Source organism: Nyctereutes procyonoides, unplaced genomic scaffold (genome assembly GCF_905146905.1).
Source record: "Nyctereutes procyonoides isolate TBG_1078 unplaced genomic scaffold, NYPRO_anot_genome, whole genome shotgun sequence".
Taxonomy (NCBI): Eukaryota; Metazoa; Chordata; class Mammalia; order Carnivora; family Canidae; genus Nyctereutes; species Nyctereutes procyonoides.
The window spans coordinates 320,383-341,386 of record NW_026575117.1 but is presented as its reverse complement, the minus strand read 5'-3'; the positions used below and the strand labels follow the sequence as shown (position 1 = coordinate 341,386).

The window sequence follows — 21,004 nt, the reverse complement described above, 5'->3', positions numbered from 1 at the left end:
GCCGGTGGTGTGCACATGCTAGGTCACAAGCAACAAGGTCACGTGGGGAAACCCAATGTCCTGAGGTCAGAAAACCTGCTGCCAAAGCCCTGCGGGGCCCTACGGAGAGACCCGTCCCCGGATGCCCTTCACCCGTTGTGGGGGGGGGGGGTTTGCAGCCTGAGTTGCCTCCCCGTAGCTCAGTCCTCCCGCTTGCACCCAACCGCCAGACGGCCATACCAGGATGAGGCTCCGCCGGGAGACCGAGTCCTGTATTTTCCTGAATTAAGTCTGACGTCCTTGGAGCCGCCAACTGCCTGGCTGATGAGTCTAGTCCAGTGCGCCGTGTCCTGGGGACCTGGAACGCTCCTGTGTTCCTTCCATGGCCCTTGGGTCAGACTGCGACCCCCAGAGGGCACGGGATGGCCAGTCCTTGGCAGCTGCATGGAGGAGGCGGCTCCTCGGGGTGGGGGTGGGGGCTCAGGCTGCCTCCTACTCACTGCAGCACCCCCCAAAGCGGAGCACACGGCCAGGCCCACCTCCCCGGCCCTCGCGCAGTCCCCGCGGCCCTCCTGTCCCAGGAACAAAGGCAGCAGGTGCAGGACGGCCGGTGGAGCAGCAGGTCCGCCCGTGGGGAGGTGGTGAGAGCTCATGTGTACTTGTGCCTAGCAACTTCCTTCTTTTCATCTGCCCCTGCAGCCCTGTTGCCCCGTGGCTTGGAGGCGGCTGGCAGAGGGCGCAAGGCGTCAGAAGGGTAGCGTCCCCGTGTCCGCCAGTGGGAAGGAATGACAGATGGCACACTCTGTTCGGGTCTGTTGGACGAATTCACGCCGACGTCCTGATTCAGAGAAAATCCTTGGTATTTATTCAACGGGCTGACCCTTGTGTGTGGCTGGAGCTCAGCTTTGGCTGTGGCTGGAAGTCAGGGTGCCGCGGCGTGGCCTCCCCAAAGGGGTGCAGACCTGGGGCAAGGGCTCTGGGCCCTGTCGAGAGCCTGGGAGTCTGTGTGGTCTCAAATTTCTTGGCTACAAAACAAGGGGAATTGATCTGGGTGACCCGTAAGACCCCTTCTGGCAAGCGCCCGGTAGATTCCGTGTGGCCCTGAGGCTTCAGCAGGCACCTATGTGCTTGTGACTTTGTAGTTTTCAAGATACTTTTATGAAGATCCCACTTGACTCCGAGGACCTTACGGAGGGGAGGAGGGGATCAGTGATCCACCCTGTGCACGGGCGCGTTGCCACCAGATGGTTCACACGGAGGCTCTGAGGACGAGGCGAGGGTTACCTATATGGGGGTCAGAGGGCCTCCCCCAGCCCCGCATGGCCCAATGGCAGCCAGCGCCTCCGTCCTGTTTCACACAGCGTTTGGCTCTCCCTTCCCGGCCCCCGGACCTGAGAAAAGTCCCAGACGCGCTGGAGAACGTAGGCGGAGATGGAACCCTCCCAGGTGATCCAGGCCCGTTGGCGGATGAACCACTGGGCAGGAAGGGGGCAGATACAGATGTTTCCAGAAGACTGTACAGCTAGTGCTGCTTATTAGTGGCGGGACTTTCATAAAGTGGCTGTGGACACGAACGCCATCACCGGTGTGTCGATCCCATGGGGCCGAGAGGAGATCATTTGTACGCTTGGCAAACTATAGAGTCCTGTGCATGTGGGAAGAGTTGGGTATTGCTCATGGAGACGAGAGGACGCTGAGGATTTAGACACAACACAGGGAGCCATGGAAAGGAGATTCATTCTGTAAGCCATGAGCTGTCTCCTGAGCTGTGTCGGTCTGACGGCTTGGGCTTCGTTACCAGTTTTTATCAGAAAGAGACTGGAAGTCTCGGAAGGAGCGGAAGGGATCAGAGGGGTCCCCCGTTCGCCTCACATCGTGGTAACACGGGACGACCCTCAGGGTCACAGCTGTTTAGCGAGCACCCTCGTTATATCCGATAAGGACTTGCTTCAGAGAAGAGCCCCGTTTTTAATATCCTAGCCAGTTTTGTGAACTGACGCACGTCTTCGTCAGAGGTCATCAGCCAAGAGCCCCAAAGTTTCTGCCTACATGACGCTTCCCCATCCCCTGTGGGTGGGAGAGACCCTGGGATCACTCCCTCGGATGGTTTCCGGGGCTGCTTTATCTCAAACCCAGAAAGGCTCATTCTGCTTTTCACCGTCTTAACATCACAGGCTGCTGTGCGTCTGTCACATCGTTGGGCATGTGTTTACGGAGCGTTCCGGAGACTGGGTGGGAAGCGCGTTACGCCTTAGCACCGTTATCAGTTTTATAGGAGCTGAAGCGGAGCGAAAGGATTTAGGAATAATTGGGTAATCAAAGGGAATTAAATCAAGAAGGGGAAAATATCAGTTTTGGCATCAAATGGGGAGCGCTTACGACTCCACATCTGTGGTCTTTATGCATTTTAATCAAGTCTAATTTATGCCATTAAGATTTACTTCTGCTGCATCTACTCGCTCAGATGCTCAGACACGGCCGACTCTGTATTAGTCTCTGGACACTTCCTGAAACACGGGCGCATCGTCTCGGTTGCCAGGAGAGTCCCCTACCTGCTGGGCTCCAGTGCAGGCGGTGGCCCCGTGGGCGCCGCCTCCCCCAGGTTATGTGTGGCTGCAGGAGAGTAAGGCGTGCACGGTACCCGGCTGCTGGGGACCTGCGGGAGTACACCGTGCCATGCTCCTGGGCTGCACGTGCTGCCGTGACTCGCCTGGTCCTGCTTCCTAGCATCTTGGCCGTGTCCCCCGGGGGATCCTGCATCTTCAGTGAGAAGTCCGTTTAGCCTAATAAACAGTGGCCATGGTCAGCGTCCCGTTTTTCAAGATGTTTCTTAAACACGTAAAGGGTCAGTGTGCTGAGCTGTGGAGTGAGACTATATTCACAGGCAGAGTCATTCTAGAAGCACTTGGTTTCCTTTGTTGCATTTTCGCTTCTGTATCACGTCTGAGAATGCGTCTTGGACCTGTTCTTTTGTTCATGGCTTTCTCCACTTTTTTTAAAAAAAGATTTTTTTTTTTAATTTTTTTTATTTTATTATTTATGATAGTCACACAGTGAGAGAGAGAGGCAGAGACATAGGCAGAGGGAGAAGCAGGCTCCATGCACCGGGAGCCTGACGTGGGATTCGATCCCGGGTCTCCAGGATCGCGCCCTGGGCCAAAGGCAAGCGCCAAACCGCTGCGCCACCCAGGGATCCCTAAAAAAAGATTTTTAATTTATTTACTCATGAGAGATGCAGAGAGGCGGAGACCCAGGCAGAGGGAGAAGCAGGCTCCATGCAGGGAGCCTGATGCCAGACTTGATCCCGGGACCCCAGGATCATGCCCCAGGCCAAAGGCAGGTGCTGAACCACTGAGCCACCTGCAGCATTTGTTGTTCTTATGTTCAACAGTCATTTGCAGAGACAATTCTAGGGCAAATTGAGGGGAAAAGCCTGAATAGTTTTGGAGATCACGGTGGCTCTAGGAAATCAGGAGTCTCTTTACGAAGCCTTTGTCCTTTAAGGGGCGGGTTGAATGTTAGTGACACAACAGCTTCTCTACATCTGTCCTGAACTTACCACGTGCGGGCCATTGGGTTACGGCAGTTCACATCTCCCTTATATTCCTCAGTAGCCCCAGAAGGAGGCGCGTGCTCTCATGCACCCATTTACGCACAAGGAGACCTAAGACGCAGGCAGGTTAGGTAACTCACCCAGGACCACACAGCCAGAAAATGGCAAAGTCAGGACACAGAGCCCACAGGCTCCCTCCACACCTGGAACATCCACATCATTTGAAGGAAATGTGTGTCTTCGACTGGAAAGACAGGCTACAGTACATGTGAAGCAGTGTCTTCCAAACCTTTTTGCATTGAGACAAATCTATTTTAGTTCAACTAATGAAACTGCATCAAACAGTTCTCCCCTTACCGGGTGGATGCACTGTGACGTCTTCCTATTTCATTTCTAAAGTGTCCGTTGTGACCCTTAACATTGCTTTCGGGACTTTCCATAAGGCCACAACTTGCAGACCAAGAGCTCCCGAGGGTCCGAGCCCTAAGGTCGCGCATCGGGGGTGCCCAGACTCACGTGGTTGTCGGCCGAGTGCCCGTCGGCAGCTGTCCCGCAGTGCCCAACACCGTGTGTGGACTCACAGTGCATAAATAGATGAGAATCCCCTCCTCTCCTCCTTCCCTTTTCTTTTTAAAAGCAAAGCCCTGAAGTTTTGCCAAACGTAGAGATTATTTGGCCTGGAACAGAGAAGGTCAAAAATCACTTAATAACGGTCTCATTATGGAAATGCGGGTTATAAATGTGTTTTATGAAGCAAGTTCCGTTTTCCCATCGATTGTACTTGTAAGTGTTAAGTCGTTACCTTGCTGTTTGTCCTGTGCCCGGACGCTGGGCCCTCGGGGACCCCGTGAGGGTGTTCTTTGCAAGGACGGGCTGGGCTGGGGTCCCCCGTCTCCGTGGCTGCCCAGGGCAGCTTCCCGGGTCCTGCCCGGCGTTCTCCGGAAAATGAGCGCAGCCCCGCGTGGTCTGCCACCAGGGAGGGGGCTCCCCCGAGCCTGCCAGCCTGCCCTGGCCGCGGCCCGACCTCCAGAACTTGTCGGGTTGCGGGCTGTGGGGTGGCTGGGAGCTTCCGGCAGCCGAGGCGGTGCTGTGCTACCCGACGGCCGTCGGCCGGGCACGCGTCTGGAAACTCTGGTGTGAAGGCTGATTGGTTTGCTGGACGGGTGTCACCTGACAGCCATTCCGCAGTGTCATCCCTCACTGATGCCTCGTTATGGACACGTCGCTGGCCCTCATGGCTTCTGGAATGACAGGCTGTCCGTCCTTGGGGTGGGCCCCAGGCAGCAGACGGTGCGGGGGGGCGGAGGGCCTTGCCAGCCAGCCCTCAGGACCCGCCCAGTGGCCCTTCGTGGGTGCTTAGGACTCAGCAGGCCGGGCGCCCAGACTGTCCCCTGACGCGCCTGGAGGGCTGCCTCTGGGAAGGCACAGCCTCTGCCTCGGGCTCTGCAGCTTCCAAGAGGCTTGTCTGCATCACTCGTGATGGGAGAGAGCAGAGTCCACCCAGGGGAAGCTGGGTTTGCTCAGGTCTGCCGTCACACTGCCAGGTGCGCATCCTGGGGTCCCCACGCGGGGTCAGCGCCACCCTGCCTCTACTGCGGGCTCCCGTCCACGGGCGATCTGACTCGGAGCCGCTCCCCGGGCCTGGGCCGCGGCCTCTTCCGAGGCTCTCCCCAGCAGCGCCATGCACACCGCCCTGGGGTCTGTGGGAGCCCCGCATCGGACGTGTGGGGGGACACGGAAGGTTCGCACGCTGCCCAGAGGCCGACCATGAGTCTTGTTTCCCGTGCGGTCATTCACGCTTCCCCACGGTCTGTGCTCAGTCCCGCTGAGCCGGTACGGAGACCGCGACCCTCCACAGGCCCTTTCCCTCCAAGGGTCTGTGAGGCCATGAAGACCCGAGCTGCACCCCACGCGAAGGGCCCGGGTGGGGGGGGGCAGGGCCAGCGCGGCGAGCCCGAGGCCGCCTGTGGGTCCTGCTGTGCTGCTCACCCTGCTGACCTGACCGCCCCTAGGCCGGCATCCTCCCGGGGGGGCCCAGGCTCGCACCAGCCCTGTGGGTGGTCCCGCCCCCCCCAGGGCAAGGCGGGCCCTGGACTCCAGCTCCCATGTGCAGACACGCGTGTTTCCACCGTGGCAGGGACACCCAGGACCCTCTCACTAAGGAAACACAAAGAAAATCAATTTCCGTGTATCTGTCCCGTTTCCTCCTCCAAAGACTCGTGCAGCCGCTCACGGGAGGTGGTCGTGAGGCTGAGTCCTCAGCGGATGTGGTGCGCTCTGCCCTCCCGAGGATGGCTTTTCAGTTATAATAAGCCGAGGATTGCCTTTCACGCCTCCTTCATCTTCCTGGTTCTTCTCAGAGGCTTCTGTTGCTCACAGTGAGGCTGTCTGGTGGGCTTCAAGGGACTCAGAAGTCACAGACCAGAGGGCTCGGGACCTCGCAACGCGTTGAGGTCGGGCCGCTTTTCCGTGCCTGTGCAGACCCTGCTTCCCGTCGCTTCCACTGCTTTCAATTGGAAGAACCAGGCGGGCGAGGGGAGCTCTTGCCTCCCAGCAGAGAGCCCGGCTGCCTGCGGTCCTCCCGCCCTGCTTTCCCCAGAGGCCCTGGAGCCGCGGCCCCGCAGCGCAGGGAACACCAGGGAGCGGCCGGAGGGGAGATGAGCCCGCGGGGGCACCGTGTAGGGGGCTGCGCTGCTCCGTGGGGTTCGCCGTCCAGGCCAGGAAGACCCTCATCAGCGCCCCCCTGCCTTCTGCCTGCTGTGTCCCCACCCGTCCTCATTCCCCCTTTGCACCTATGGCTGCACCCTGTCCATGTGTGGAGACAGGGAGGAGGCCCAGTGTGGAGCAGGGAGGGGAGGGGAGGGGAGCCCAGATCCATCCTGAGTCCCGAGGAAATGCTTCCGTCTCCTAGGGGAGTTTTCCCATTTATTGTGAGAGCAGGAGTCAGGGTTCTGAGGGATCCAGGCCTGGGGCTCATGGAGACTCCAGCTCCGCTCTCACCGGGGGTCTGTGTCCTCAGAACTTTTCGGCCTGGGGAGCGGGCACAGAGCTGGGGGTCGGCGCCTCCGGCCCAGGGGTGAGCATGGCTCCTGGGGGGTGTGAGGGGGACCTGAGGCTCAGGGAGCAGAGGGCGGGGACGGGAGCTGTGCGCAGGGCTGGAGGGGGGGCCTGGGAAATGAAGGAATGCGGTCCACGGGGCTTGGAGAAGGAAAGGGGGTGAGCGGCTGTGGGAGAGCCCTGTCTATGCTGGAGCCCTCCCCCCACCTCTCCCTTCCTCCCTCCCTCCCTCCCTCCCTCCCTCCCTCCACCTCTTCCTCCCTCCCTCTCTCCATCTCTTCCTCCCTCCTTCCCTCCCTCCCTCCTTCCCTCCCTCCCTCCCTCCCTCCCTCCCTCCCTCCCTCCCTCCCTCCTTCAGGAGGAGCCCCTGTGGAATGCCTGCTCACCAGACAGCATGCTGGGTGCTGAGGAAGTGAAGAGTAAGACCCGGTTCCTCCAGGGCAGGGGTCCCCGCCCAGTGGGAGAGGCTGTGAGGCCACAGCACTACCAGGGGCCAGGGGTCACCTCTAGAAGATCTGGGCCCGGTGCCTTGAGGGCAGAGAGGCTCCTGGGCAGACTCTGAAGGGGGAGGATGGCTCCTGGGAGGCACCCGGAGCTGGTCCTGGAGGGTGGACACATCATGGGGACCAGCCTTCCCCCAGGGGTTGAGAAACCCCCTCCTGCCTCAGGGGAAGGAAGGCAAGCCCTCCTGCAGGGCTGGGTCCCCTCCCCAACCACAGGCCACTGCATCCCCTCCTCACCCGCAGCCTTCCTTGCTCCCGCCCACCGTGTGCAGACAGATTCGGATCCCTTTCATCCTAGAACTTAAACAGGGCAAGAGGAGAGCCTCCCGGCCCGGGCAGGATGTGGCCCGCGTTCTGTCCGCAGCAAGCCCTGGAAGGGGAAGTGCTCGCTTGCTGCCCCCGCTTCCTCCCACCTGGGCAGGTTGCTCCCTGGCAGCGCCCCCAGCGCCCGCCCTCTTCAGGCAGGGACTGCTGCTCGCCCCAGGCCACCCGCCTGCGGAGCCGGAGCCGCCTTCCTGTGTCCTCAGGCCCCTGGCAGGGTGCCCGGGTGGAGCCCACGCTGTCCTCTCACCGTGTTTGCTCCCAGGAGCCGCCGCCCACGTGCACACGTGCACCCAGAGCTGCGCACTTGCCCACTCGTCCCTCCAGCCAGTCACCGTCCTTCCTGGGCGTTGGAGGACCCGCTGGCCCAGGGGTTCAGCCCACTGTGTCCGTCAGCAGGCTCGGCGCCCAAACCCGGGGGCCACCCCCGGACGCCTCCTGTAACTCACGTCCGTCCCCCGGCCGCTGCCGCCCCTCAGTCCCAGAACTGGAGCGTCTGTGTCCGCAGGAGCCCCTGCAGCCGCTGTGCCCAGCGCCCCCGCTGCTCCTGCCCATTGGCCTCTCCCTCCGCCGCCCTGGCCCACGGCCCACGGGTGCGCCTCTCACAAGCCGCCGTCCAGGCCCTGCTGCGGCGGCGCCCGCTGGCATCTCGGGTGCCCATCCCGCCTCCTGCGTGGTCCTGCAAGCCCGTCCTCGCCAGGGAGGCCAGTGGTTCGGGGACTCGGGACCCAGGCGGGCCTTTGTTCAGCCTCCGTCCCTCGGGCTGACACCCCGAGCACACGAAGAACACACGGAAAAGCCAAAGAAACAAATAATCTCATTAAAAATGGTCGGAAGACATGAATAGACGTTTCTGCACAGAGGACATGCTCGAGGCCCAGCCCCTGGCCAACAGGCTGCGCTCAGCCTCCCTCTGCCGCACCCGCACTCCCCCACCCCGGGGCCCCGCATCAGCCGCTGCACCCTCTGCACCCACCTGTCCCCTGTCCTCTGTCCCCTGTCCTCTGGTGGGCTGGTGTCCACTCCCTGGGCGCCTCAGCCGCCCACCGCCCCATGCAGCCCACCTGCTTCGGGGTCGCCCGAGGCTCCCAGACTCAGGCAGGCGAGGGCCAGCACCATGGACGGGTCACATGACACCAGGCCATCCCCTGGGGACCTGCCCCCATGGCTGCCAGCAGGTGTTCACCGCAGACCCGCAGGTCCTGCCCTGCCCATGGCTGCCGCTGCCTCCGCGTAGCCGGGGTCACCCCAGCGCGCTGCCGACCCCTGATGCTGTCATCCACTCCTCACATGTCGTGCACCTGCTTCTGTGCGGGCGACGGCGGATCCTGCGGGACGTGAAGATGGAGAGGTGGCCGGACCTGTCCTCGAGGGTGTACAGCCCAGACCTGGTGGCGGCTGCCGTCCACATGATCCCTCGTCGGCTGCAGAGCGGGACTGGGGGTTAGGAGGGCCAGGCCCAGAGCCTCCAGATGTGGGGCAGGTGGGGCAGGCCGAGGGCCGGGGGTGAGGGCCTTCACCATGGGGGCGTCCGTCACAGTGCAGTCAGTCTGTCCTGCGTCCCGTGAACCCGCCCCAGCCTCACAGCCTCTCGCACGCACGTGTGCAGTGCTCACCCTCCCGTGTCCCTCCCAGACCCTGCGAAGGCCGACCTGGCCACGGCTGGACGCGTCCAGGGGGCACCGTCCCAGCAGGGAGCGGGTCCATGCGCACCAGAAGGCCTGTGTGCGGGACGTGCTGGAGGCGCTTATGGGTGGTGGTGGCCGGTGACCGTCGCTGGGGCAGGAAGGGTCATGGCGTCCAAGAGCGTGTTCAGAGGCCCCTTCTCTTCTGTGTCACCTGGGCTTTGCCAACCTGCAGGTGTGTGCTGACCCCGGCGTCCCCGAGAACGGGGGTTTTCCTCCAAAGCTCTGTCGCCCAGCTTCGCTGCCAGGCCGGGTTCTCGCTGAAGGGCCCCACGAAGAGGCTGTTGCCCGTGGCCGTGGCACTCGCGGGGCAGGTGGACGCCGGCCAGAACCAGGGCGAGGACGCAGGGACACGTGTTACCCCGAAGGTCTGGGGGACCGAGCGGGGCGGTGCCAGTGACCCGCGGGCGTGGAGGTCGCAGTGACCCCACGGCCCTGCGTGGCCACGAGCTCGCTTGCCTGCGGCGTCGAGCGACTGTGCGCTTGGTGTCACCTGTGCAGGTGCATCCAGGGTGTGACACGAGGCGCCGGGCCCAGGTGGGGGCTGCCCTCGGGACGGGGGACCGGCGTGGGCTCGGCGACACCGGCCTGGGGCTCCCACGGTCATGACACCCCGCAGCCAGCGCCTCCGCAAGGCCGTCGAGCACCTGACCCCGGCGGACCCGGGGCTAGAGGGGCAGGCGGGGGCCCGAGCCCCGAGCCCCGAGCCCCGGCCCTGTCTCTGCCTCGCGGTCGCAGCGTCTCAGAAAGCCAGGAGCAGGGGGAGGGGGAGGGGCAGACACGCGGGGGCGCAGGCATCGAAACAGCAGGACGGAGGGACGGCGGACACAGATGCGAGGACAGAGGACGGAGGCCCCCCCCCCCCCCCCCGCGGCGGCAGGGGGCGGGGCTCGGGGCAGCAGGGGCGGGGTCTGGGGGAGGGGCGGGGCCAGGGCGGTGGGGGCGGGGCTAGGGCGGAGAGTGGGGTGCCAGGGGCGGTGGGGCCTGGGGTGGGGGTGGGGTGCTGGGGCAGCAGGGGCGGGACCGGGGGCGGGACCAGGGGGCGGGGCGGGACCAGGGCAGGTGGGGCAGGGCCTGGGGAGGCCGGGGCGAGGGGACTGGGGGGGGCGGGGCCCGGGGGTCACCGCGGGGCGAAGGGCCTGGTCCTCAAGCTCCTGTGCGCCCTCGACCCGCAGGGCCCCGGGGGACACGGGGCGCACAGCGCATGCGCCCTCAGGCCCGCGCCCTAGGTTGGGGTCACCCCATCGGTCGCCCACAAACATGGGGACCCCGCCCTCCGACTCCGTGTGTGCTCCTCGCACCCAGAACATTCGGGGACCCCGCCCCATGCCGGTGTCGCGGCCCGGGCTGGCCCCCGGCCGCCCCCGCCTCCTGGACTCCTCCCAGGCTTCCAGGCAGCAGCCAGCCCTGCCCGCGCGGACACCCGGGGCCTCCCTCGCGCCCGCACAGGTGCCCGCACTGGTGCCCCCGGCCCGCCCCGCGACCCACGACTCTTTACTCCAGACGCACGATGCGAGGCGGGTGTGGACTCAGCGGACACCAGCGGTGCACGAGCTCCGCGCCCCCAGCGCCCCGCGACCTGGACGCGCAGGGACCCCCAGGCCGCTGGGCGACTCCAGAGCCCGCCTGGCCTGGGCAGCTGCGAGGCTGGAGGCCGGTCCGGGAGCCGGGGACGCGCGGGGTCTGCGCAGGTGCAGGGCCCGGGGCGCGGTGGGTGCCGCCCGCAGGCCGCCCCGCAACAAGCACGCCCTCTCCCGCCGTCGTCCGAGACTGGCCTACACCGATGCACCTGATGCGCGTCAACCAGGACTGGCCTACACGGATGCACCTGATGCGCGTCAACCAGGACAAGGAGGCAGGGTGTCCCCCACCCCCAGACAGGCAGGGTCAGCATGGTGATTCAGGCGGCCACCTGCACGGGGAAGGAGCTAGCGTGTTTTAAAAATAAACGCCTGAATGAGACCAGAATAGGATTCAGACAAATCCACTCATATGGAGACAGTACTGGGGGGCGTGGGAGCGAGAATCACCTGCGTGTTGCCAAACCCGGTGTATCACCGACATTAAGGGAGACGTTTCATTTCGCGCCCATTCGCCACGTGGCTGGGCCGCAGTGCACCTCGTGGGTTGTGTTTGCTGCCCGTGGTCCCCGGGTGCAGAGGGCGCTGAGCTACAGCCTCCTGCCCCGACCCCTCCTCCTCGGGATCCTGATGTGGGGAGGGGTTTTGGACAGTCCCGGGTCGGACGCCTCCCTGCCCGGGAGCTGATGCTTCGCGTGGACCCAGGCGCCCCAAGCCCTGGGCACAAAACCACAGCCTCTGCTTTTCCTCTGGGGGCTTCTCTCCCGGAGGCTGCGGCCACGGCGGATGTGCGTGTTTGCACCGGGTCTGGCTGCTGCAGGGACATTCATCTGCACGTTGGTCAGGACGCGACCTCGTGTTCCCGAGCAGCTCCGAGGATGTCAGTGGTCATGCGGGCCCTCCTTCCAAGTTGGTTCCAGGTGGTTGCACAGGAGGCAGATCAACGGGCATGGGTGAAGCTATGTCCACGCCAGCGCGTCCAGGGCAGGTTCCAGGACGGCTCCAAACCTCTGGGAGGCTTCCCTGCGGGGGCCCAGCTGCCAAGGGCCAGGGCCAGGGTTCCGTGCGCCCCCCAAGGAGGAGCTGTGCCCAGGGCCTGTGGTCAGTGCGGCCCCTGCGACTGGCCTGGCAGCTCTTTCTGTGCTGGGAGCAGCAGGGACGCACGTTGGGGACACACAGTCGGGTCGCAGGGCAGCCCGATTGTAACTTCCTGAGGACCCTCCGCTGCGTGCAGGGTGGCTGTGCCTGCCTGCATCCCCCCATGCTGAGAGGCTTGGTGCCCCTTCACGTCCTCGCCAACATCTCGGCTCCTCACTTGTTCATTTTCGCCCTCCTGACAGGTGCCTCATTGTGGTTTTGACCTGTGGCTCCCTGATGATCAGCTAAGAGGGTTTTTAAAAAAATATCATGAATGTGGGACGTCTGGGTGGCTTGGTGGTTGAGCGTCTGCTTTCAGCCCAGGGCATGACCCCGGGGTCCCGGGATCGAGTCCCACATCAGGCTCCCTGCACGGAGCCTGCCTCTCCCTCTGCCTGTGTCCCTGCCTCTCCCTAGGCGTCTCATGGATGAATAAATAAAATCTTTAAAAATGTATCCTGAATGCATGTTGAAACTTATGAAATGCTTTTTCACGTATCGAGACAATTCCGTGTTTCCCCTCTATTCTGTCCCTGTAGTGACACAGGTTGGCTGTCAATGTTGAGTCAATCACCATCCAATAAGCCCAACTTACTCGTGACGTGTTTTCTTTTTTAATGTGTTGCTGGATTGTATCTGCCAATATTCATACACACGCCCCTATGTTGATGGGACGGATTGGCTCAGTCTTTGTTTCACAGTCGGTCATGCCGTGGTCACCAAGCAACCCCGAGTGTCCGTGTGCGACGGGAGCGATTTCCTCCTTAAATGTTTGGTGGCGTTCATGGGGAAGCCACTAGGCCTGGAGTTTTCTTGGCAAGAATGTTTTCGTTTTGAATTCGACTCATTTAATATTTGTAGGATTGTAACTGCTTTCTGCTTCTTCTTGTGTCAGTTTTGGTAAATTGTACAGTGTTTTTTTTTTGTTTGTTTGTTTGATTTTTCATTTGTGAGTTTTTGGCCTGGAGTTTGTTGTAACGTCGTATTTTGTTAATACAGGATTTGTAGCAGCGTCCCTCACGCTCACGGCCCATGTGGCATCCACCTTCGTTTTGCGGTCACTTTCACCTGCCGGGGAATCAGTTTTAATGATTTCAAAGAACAAGCTTCTGGGTTTGTTATCATCTCTGACCTACGTTTCCTTGTTTTCATTAATGCTTCCTCTTTTATTTATTATTTTCTTTCCGGTACTTTCATTGTGTTTCATTAACTGTCCTTTGTCTAACATTTCTGGGAGGAGCCTCAGTATTCACGTGTATCTAATGACACACCAGGATGTGTGAAAAGGAAGAATTAACAGAACTTTAAGGACAAGTCCACAGTCACAGCGGGTGCCAGAAACACTGCTCTCCTGGGGTTTCGAGGACAGTCAGGAAAAACCAACCCGGATGCAGAGAAACTCCAAGCAACCTTATTAGCAAACTTGACCTGACCAACCGCTGGATTCTCAGCTACTTTTCTTCTAACACCTGAATCTGTAGTTTGAGGGACGATCTGAGCTGCGGCATCTTCACTCTTCTCCGTTCACTATATATATTTATCACTGTCGCCTCTTAGACGCGCAGGTTACATACGAAGGGATTAGTTTCCAGACATGGGGGGTATTTTTTGTTACTCATTCGCATCTGAATTTCCCTGCGGTCAGAAAATGTGCTCTGTGATTCAGTGTTTGTAGCCCAAGGCTGATCGATTTTTGTGAATGTTTTGCTTAAAAGAGAGAACAGCTGAGAACCCACAAGGAATTCCTCTCCACGGACTAAATATAAAAAGAAGTACTTAAAATAACAAAACACAAACTCCTCCCGGACATAAGCCAGTCATGTCCCATCCCCTGCGTAAAAAGCTGCTCGTGCTGCATCACGTGGGAGTCGGGCCCAAATCCCCCGCCCGGGTCTACAGGGCCCAGTGTGATCTGGCCGTGCGCGTGTCCATCCCCCTGCCCCCATGCTCATTGTATCTTGGACACTTACTGTGCCCTGGCCTTTGCACCACCTGTCGCCCTCTCGGTCTCCCCTCTCCCTACTCTCCTCTCCCTCTCCCCTCTCCCCCTCCCCTCTCCCCCTCCCCTCTCCCCCTCCCTCTGCCCTCTCCCCTCTGCCCTCTCCCGTCTCCCTTCTCCCTTCTCCCCTCTCCCCCTCCCTCTCTCTCTCCCCCTCTCATCTGCCCTCTCATTCTCCCTCTCCCCCCTCCCCTCTCCCTTCTCCCCTCTCCCTCTCCCCCTCCCTCTCCCCTTTCCCTCTCCCCTCTCCCTCTCTCCTCTGCCCTCTCATTCTCCCTCTCCCCCCTCCCCTCTCCCTTCTCCCCTCTCCCTCTCCCCTTTCCCTCTGCCCTCTCCCCCTCCCCTCTCCCTCTGCCCTCTCCCCCTCCCCTCTCCCCCTCCCTCACCCTCTCCCCTCTGCCCTCTCCCGTCTCCCCCTCCCTCCCCCCTCCCCTCTCCCTACTCCCCTCTCCCTCTCCCCCTCCCTCTCCCTCTCCCCTTTCCCTCCCCCCTCTCCCTCTGCCCTCTCCCTTCTCCCCCTCTCCTCTGCCCTCTCATTCTCCCTCTGCCCTCTCCCTTCTCCCCCTCCCCTCTCCCTCTCCCCTTTCCCTCTGCCCTCTCCCCCTCCCCTCTCCCCCTCCCTCACCCTCTCCCCTCTGCCCTCTCCCTTCTCCCCTCTCCCTCTCCCCTCTCCCCTTTCCCTCTCCCCTCTCCCTCTCCCTCTGAGCACAGCTGCCTCCTCCCAGATCTACAGGAGGCCTTGCTGTTGGGCTCAGCGTAATCGATGCCATCTCCTCAGGCCCACATCCCCTTGGTCAGTCTGGTGGCCATGCACTGCTCCCAGAGCATCCCTCGTGCCGTGTGACTGTCAGCTCACACACCTGCTGACTGTGGGTGGCCCTCCACGCAGCGTGGCAAGGGCGTGATTCCTGACCATGCCCAGTGCCCAGCACGTCTCATACTTAAGCTGTGTGCTCAGCAGCTCAGGGGCAGAGGGACAGACGGGTGGACAGGGGATAACGAGCTTTGTAGATGTAGGTGGAAACCGAATGCCGCAGAATTCTTCACAGCAAGGCTTCCAGGGCCCTGACCGTGTAGACATGAGTGCTGAGCCCCGAGTGTGTAATACGTGCTCATGCTCCTGGAAACACGTTTTAGGGAGGATTGATGGCGGAAGTTGGCACTTCCAGGAAATCAGATTTGTTTTCATGTATAACTGACTCTTGAAAAGCAAAGTAAACCTGGTGGGTACGTGGCACGTGGTTTTAAAACCATCTCTGCTCTATTCCTGGGACCCTGCTCCGGGCTGACTAGTGTGATCAGTTAGCTTGTTCTTCGGTGTAGACGTGTGCTTGTGCCCTAACATCCCCTCTGTCACTAATTATACTAAATCCCCTGTTAAAAAGCAGGACTCAGGAGCAACGATGGGGGGAATCCCTAGAGGGAGGGGTGTGGTCCCTCAGGCGCAGCCCCCAGTGCCCGTGTGTGCCCGTCTACGTGCGGTGTCACCTCTGGCCGCACTACCCGCACAGTCGGACACCGGCACCTCTGTTCGTAGCCCTCGGCGGCGGCGTTCCTGCATTGGCTGGAAAGAATTTAAAAATCCTTGCTGCTGGCCGGACGCACGTCAGCCTAGATGCCTAGATTTGTGTTATGTCTGTGTGAGACTTCAGAGTGGACGAAGGTCACGTGTTCATTTGGGCACTGAAAGTTCTGGCTTCCCTGTTTCCATACAGTGAGGCTGCAGTCACGTCCCGGGGCGCTCCGGGGGGGGGGCCCTGCTCCTTGGCTCCGCCGTCGGGGCTCAGGCGCCAGACACGGTGGCAACAGTCCGAGCCTGGCTCCGGGCCAGCCTGCTTGTTCCACGGAGTTGGGTCCTGTCCTTTTCCCGGGCACAGCCCCGCTGGCCTCGCGGCCAGAGCTCCAGCTGCCCGTTGGCGTGTTCCGGTCCCCGTGGAGGGAGGTGCGGTGGCCTGGGCCCCTGCTGTCATGTGGCCGCCGTGGACACAGGCATCTGGTCGGGGGTTTGGGGCATCCACGTGGGCGGCCGCCGTGCAGAGGAGCCACCTCCCCAGGCAGGCGCTTCCTCCCCGCTCGGTGTCCGGCCGTCCCCTCCGTCCACTACCTGCCCCCTGCCCCGGGCTACCCGCCCCACCCCCCAGGACCTGGGTTGGGTCTGGACAAGTCGACCACGGAACCGGTGCGGCCACGTGGCCCATGTACAGCCAGGGTGTTACAGAAGGGTGCCCTGGGAACCGTGTTCTTATTTGCTGCGATTAACCCCTGCCCAGCGCTACTGAAAAATATCAAGATGTGCCCGGAAGCCCCAGGCTTCCCGCTGCTGACACCCGTTTTCTGGAGCCGTTGTCGGGTTCCTTTGTGGCTCCAGCCAACCCAGCTGCAGCCCTGCATCGGAGCCCCCGGGACGGGGTGTGCATCCTTGAGCACAGGCGGCCGCGGCACCTTCCATCTGCTGCTCAGGCTTGAAGCGACAAGCCAGGGTTTGGGGAGCTCCAGGGCCGAGGCTCCCACCGAGACTTTACCAACCACGTGCTGGAGTTGGGGGCTCGGGGAAGGGGGGGTGCAGGCCCGCGGGCCTCTCTGCTCCACGAGCACATTCCTCCCGCCCCGAGGCAGAGGCGGTGGGCGGCCCCCACGGGCTCCCTCTGCACCTAGTCCCACAGTCGCCCGAAGATCAGCCTTGGGGTGTGAAGTGTGGGGGCTGGCGGTCAAGTTCCGTTCATGGCTGGATCCGGGCACCCGGTCTCCCCAGAAACCCCTTTCCTCTGTCCCCGTGAAGCAGGTGCTGCCGCTGGTCCTGGGACCGGAGCACAGCCGTGAGTGGGGCACGCGGACACGGGGTAGCCTGAGGCCAGCTCTGACCATGAGGCCTTCCTGTCAGGCTCTGAACCACGACCGGGTTCTAGTTTAAATTTAAAAACTAGGGGGTCCCCGGGGGGCTCAGCGGTTTAGCACCACCTTTGGTCCAGGGTGTGACCCTGGGGTCCCAGGATCGAGTCCCACGTCAGGCTCCCTGCATGGAGCCTGCTTCTCCCTCTGCCTGGGTCTCTGCCTCTCTCTCTCTCTGTGTCTCTCATGAATAAGTAAATAAAATCATTAAAAAAATAATAAAAATAAATTTAGAAACTAACGTGTCCCTCTTACACAATTGCAGATTGCCGTGTCCCTCAGATCGAAGATGCAGAGATCCGTAACAAGACCTACAGACGCAGGGACACGCTGACGGTCGCCTGTCACGAGGGGTTCAGGATCCGTTACCCCGACCCGTACAACATGGTTTCCTTGTGTCGTGATGACGGGACGTGGGACAACCTGCCCCTCTGTCAAGGTGGGGGCGGGGGCGTGAGCTGGAGCTTGCTCTCCTGGGACCTCGGGGGGGACGCAGGGCTCACCCCACACGCCCGTCAGGCTGCAGAAGCCGCAACCCCGGGCTCAGCGTGTCAGGGCCTCCTTCACGCTAGGAAACCAGATGGGGTCTCAGAAGGAGGCGTCCGGCAGCCAGGCGGCGGGCACGTTGACGAGCACTGCATGTGCAACGCAAATAACAGCGCGTTTATACTTATTTATACTTATTTCGGCCACACGTTTAAGGTCGGTCCCACGGAGGCTGAGCTTTCCCTAATAACGTTTTCCCTTTTTACAATGCATGAGGAGCAGGGAAAGGATCAACTTCAGATTTTATCCAAACCGCCCCGAGAATACTCATCCTCTTGCGTTTTTAAAACTTGCCTGGGCCAACGGAGGGCCTATGTGTGGAAAGAGGTCCTCGCATTCCCGCTGATTCTGGTTTTGTTTTTTGACGCAGGGCTCGGACGGAGGAGCCAGCAGCTGGGGCATAAGTGCTGCGGCGGGCGGGGGAGGGCAGGGGAGGGCAGCGGAGGGCAGGGGGCTTCCGGGGCGCAGGCGGGCTCCGTGGGGAAGGCTGATGGGCGCCGGGGTTGCCGTGCGGCCCTGCTGTGGGCAGTGAGTTACTTCGTCCTGTGAGGACTCGGGCCTCGTGGCCGCTTTGCCGAAACCAAGGCCCGGGCGGGGAGGACGGAGGGTGCCCAGGGGCCCCCACCTGCGCGCCTCTCTGCGGAAAGCATCCGTGCCAGGCGTGTGGCCTGCAACAGGCCGCCCTTCAGAGTGCACGACACTCAGGGGCACTTCCCGGGACGCCCCCGTCCCCTCCGAGCCCGTCCTCCTCGGTCTCTGCGGGCTCATCTGTCCCAGTTATTCTGTGACAGATGCCCGATGCGGTGCCTTCCTCCGGGTCCCCGTGGCCTTCCCGCCGCACCCCGCACTCGGACCTCAGAGTGTCACCGAACAGCCGGGGCCTGCAGCCCACAGCCACCTCCTGCCCCCTCGGGCCCTCTGCCCCCACGGCCGCGGCCCCGGCCCGCACCCTGTCCCCAGGTCTGGCCGCCCACCCTGCCCAGCACGGGCCTGAGGCCTGGCGGCTGACTTCGCGAACCTTCAATTGACACCTCGTCCCGAGGCACCCGCAGATCCGGGGCTGGAGACCGAGGCGCTGGCTCTCCATCGCCTCGAGGTGCAAATAGGAATCACGGGGACACTTTTCCGCTGCTGTGTTTGGGTCGGACTGTCTCCCGCCAACGAGCATCCTCCCTTGTCTGACTTGCTGCCCGAGGGATGACCGCCCGACTCCTTGGGGCGGCGGTGGGGGCTGGTGCTGTTCGGGGCCACTGTCTGGGGCACCTGGTGTTTTGGGGAGCGGTTCTCCACCGCGGGCCAGACGATTTTATTCAGGGGGAGCCAGCTTCCCCGTGTGGGGGGCCGAGAACCTTGGTCCCGCTCAGTGGAGAGGTGCTCGGGGGCTCCGATGCACTCCCTGTGTTTTCCAGTTGTGGGTTCTGCCCTCCCAGTCTCCCTCTGCTCCCCGACACTTCGCTTTTGCCACGAACACGGTCAGTGTTGAGCCCTGAGGTTAGACTTAGGACTGTGGAGACGGGACGTGGTCATGTGCCTCCCATGTTCACCCTCCGCATGGGTGGTCTGGGTGGCTTTTGGGCCTCCCCGATGCAGATGCTGCACCCGAGCACTGACTGCCTCACGGGGCGCTTGGTGCTTAGACCCCCGGTGCCGCCCGCGTGTCTGGAGGGGCAGGGCCTTCTGCCTGTGTCGCTCACACGTGGTTCTCCGGGGGCACCAGCTCCTGCAGGGCTTTAGGGACGGCAGGGAGCCCAGGTGGGTGCGGAGCCCGGGGTGATTCTAGGCTGACTGGAGGCTGCAGCCCCTGGCCAGGGCTCTCACGTCCAAGATCCTAGATCTTAGATCCTAGCTACGCTCTCCCTCCTGACCCCCAGGCTCCGTGCAGCTTGCAAGGTTTGCAAGCAGGAGAGCAAATATGTGCATCGTGATGGAACGGGAGGCAGACGGGGTGTCGCGTGCTGAGCCAAGCAGGGCGACCACAAGGCCAGGGCGTCTGGGCACAGCGGTGACCCAGTCGGACGGCCCCTCCTCTCCCCCCACAGGCTGCCTGAGACCCCTGGCCTCTTCCAATGGCTACGTGAACGTCTCCGACTTGCAGACCTCCTTCCCGGTAGGGACGGTCATCTCCTACCACTGCTTCCCCGGATTCAAGCTGGAGGGGGCCGAGTCCCTCGAGTGCTTGCACAGCCTCCTCTGGTCATCCAGCCCACCCCGGTGCCTTGCTCTGGAAGGTAACACACCTTGGGGCCTGGGCGGGTGAGTCTCGGGCCTGAGGAAGTGGGCGTTTCAAAGGGAGGGAAGGGCCGAGAGTTAGGGGCAGCCTTCGCTCTCGCTGCCTGTGCGCACTGGTCCCACGGGTCCCATGGGTCCCGGCAGAGGCAGCACCTAGGACCAGCCGGAAACCCCGCCTCAAGGGGATCAAGAGCCAAGTTCCCAGCAGCAAAGGTTAAGTGGCAAACTATTGCCAAAAGAAGTGAAACGTCCTCAAAAACCAATTTTCTCCGTGCTACGTGGAAACAGTGTACCACGGCGTCGTTAGTCTCAGCCCTCGTGTCGTTGTTGCGTCCGGGCGTCTCCCGCTTTCTGTGCGGTTTCGGCTGGGCTGTGGCGATGAGCCTGGAGCCGGGCCGCTGGCCTCCCTCCTCTAAACGCTGCACAGGCCTTAGCTCGTGCTCGGAAGTCACCCCGTGTCAGGTCCGTGGCTCAGACTCGGCTGCGCGGCCGGCCTGTCACCTGCCCCCCGCCCCGGGGACCCTGACCCCCAGGGTAGGCCCCCCCGGCCCAGGGCGCAGGCGGAGCCGAGCAGGGCCGTGGGCATAGCGGCTCCTCGGGGCCTGGGGGCCTCCTGCCCCGGAGCCGGAGCTGGGCTCGGGGTCGGTGTCATGGGTCGGACTCCGTCGGTCTGAGACGCCTGCTTTAAGGCCTCATCAGGTCCGGGTTAAAGGTTTTTCAAGCGGTCACCTTGTGACGAGTGGTGTTTGGAGCTCGCAGAGCTGCTCGTGGAGCCTCCGAGGACGCCGTGAACACAGTAAGACAGACCCGCGTGTCGGGGCAGAGGGCAGAGGCGCAGGCAGCGAGCTGGGGGCGTCCCCGTCCCTGCGGGGGGCCGTGACCCCGGGGAACCCAGGCGGCACAGGCCCGGAAGGCCATGGAGGCCTTTCTCCGGGCTCTGTTGTGGGTGCGTTTAAAGAGTCTGTGTGTTTGAGAGATTGTGCGGGAGAGCGGGAGAGCCCGGGCAGGAGGGCGGCAGCGGGGGGCACAGGCACCCCAGACCCCAGGGTCACGACCCAGAGCCCCTGGGCACCCTGTGTGTGTAAACCATTGTCCCAGCTCCGCTGTCCCCACACGGCCCCCAGCGACCGGTGGAGCCACCGGTGAGAGCCCCCCCAGACCTGCCGAGAGCCGGGGGTCACCGGTGTGGGGCCCCCGCACGATGGGCCAGCCAGGCTCGAGACGGCGGATCCGTGTGCTCTGCGGCCCAGCTGGAGCAGCGGGACCCACTCCCGCCGCGTGTTGGAGAGCCAGCCAGTTTTGAAAGAATTAACACCCAGGAAGGGATTCGTCATCGTAGACGAGGCGCGCCCCTCTCTGCCGCCACCGAGGAGAGCCGGCCAGCGTGAGGCCCTGGAGTCGGTGCAGCCTGTCCGACCCCCCACCTCTGGCTCGGGGCTCCCTCTGCCACATGGCACCTCTCATCTGTGGCGGGCCGCAGGGCAGTCTGAGGGCTCCTCCGGGGCGGTGTCGGCTGGCAGCGGCCA

At 62.4% G+C, this 21,004-nt stretch overlaps 1 protein-coding gene across 1 annotated transcript in view; it reads left to right on the top strand.

Annotated features, from left to right (window-relative positions):
* The window catches only part of SUSD4 (sushi domain containing 4), a 47,325-nt gene that overhangs the window by 16,526 nt on the left and 9,795 nt on the right, over positions 1-21,004 (top strand). Inside the window, exons 3-4 of the mRNA XM_055334058.1 lie at positions 16,969-17,142; positions 19,289-19,477. Of these exons, the coding sequence (XP_055190033.1) occupies positions 16,969-17,142; positions 19,289-19,477 (363 nt within the window). The remainder of the gene's footprint in view (positions 1-16,968; positions 17,143-19,288; positions 19,478-21,004) is intronic.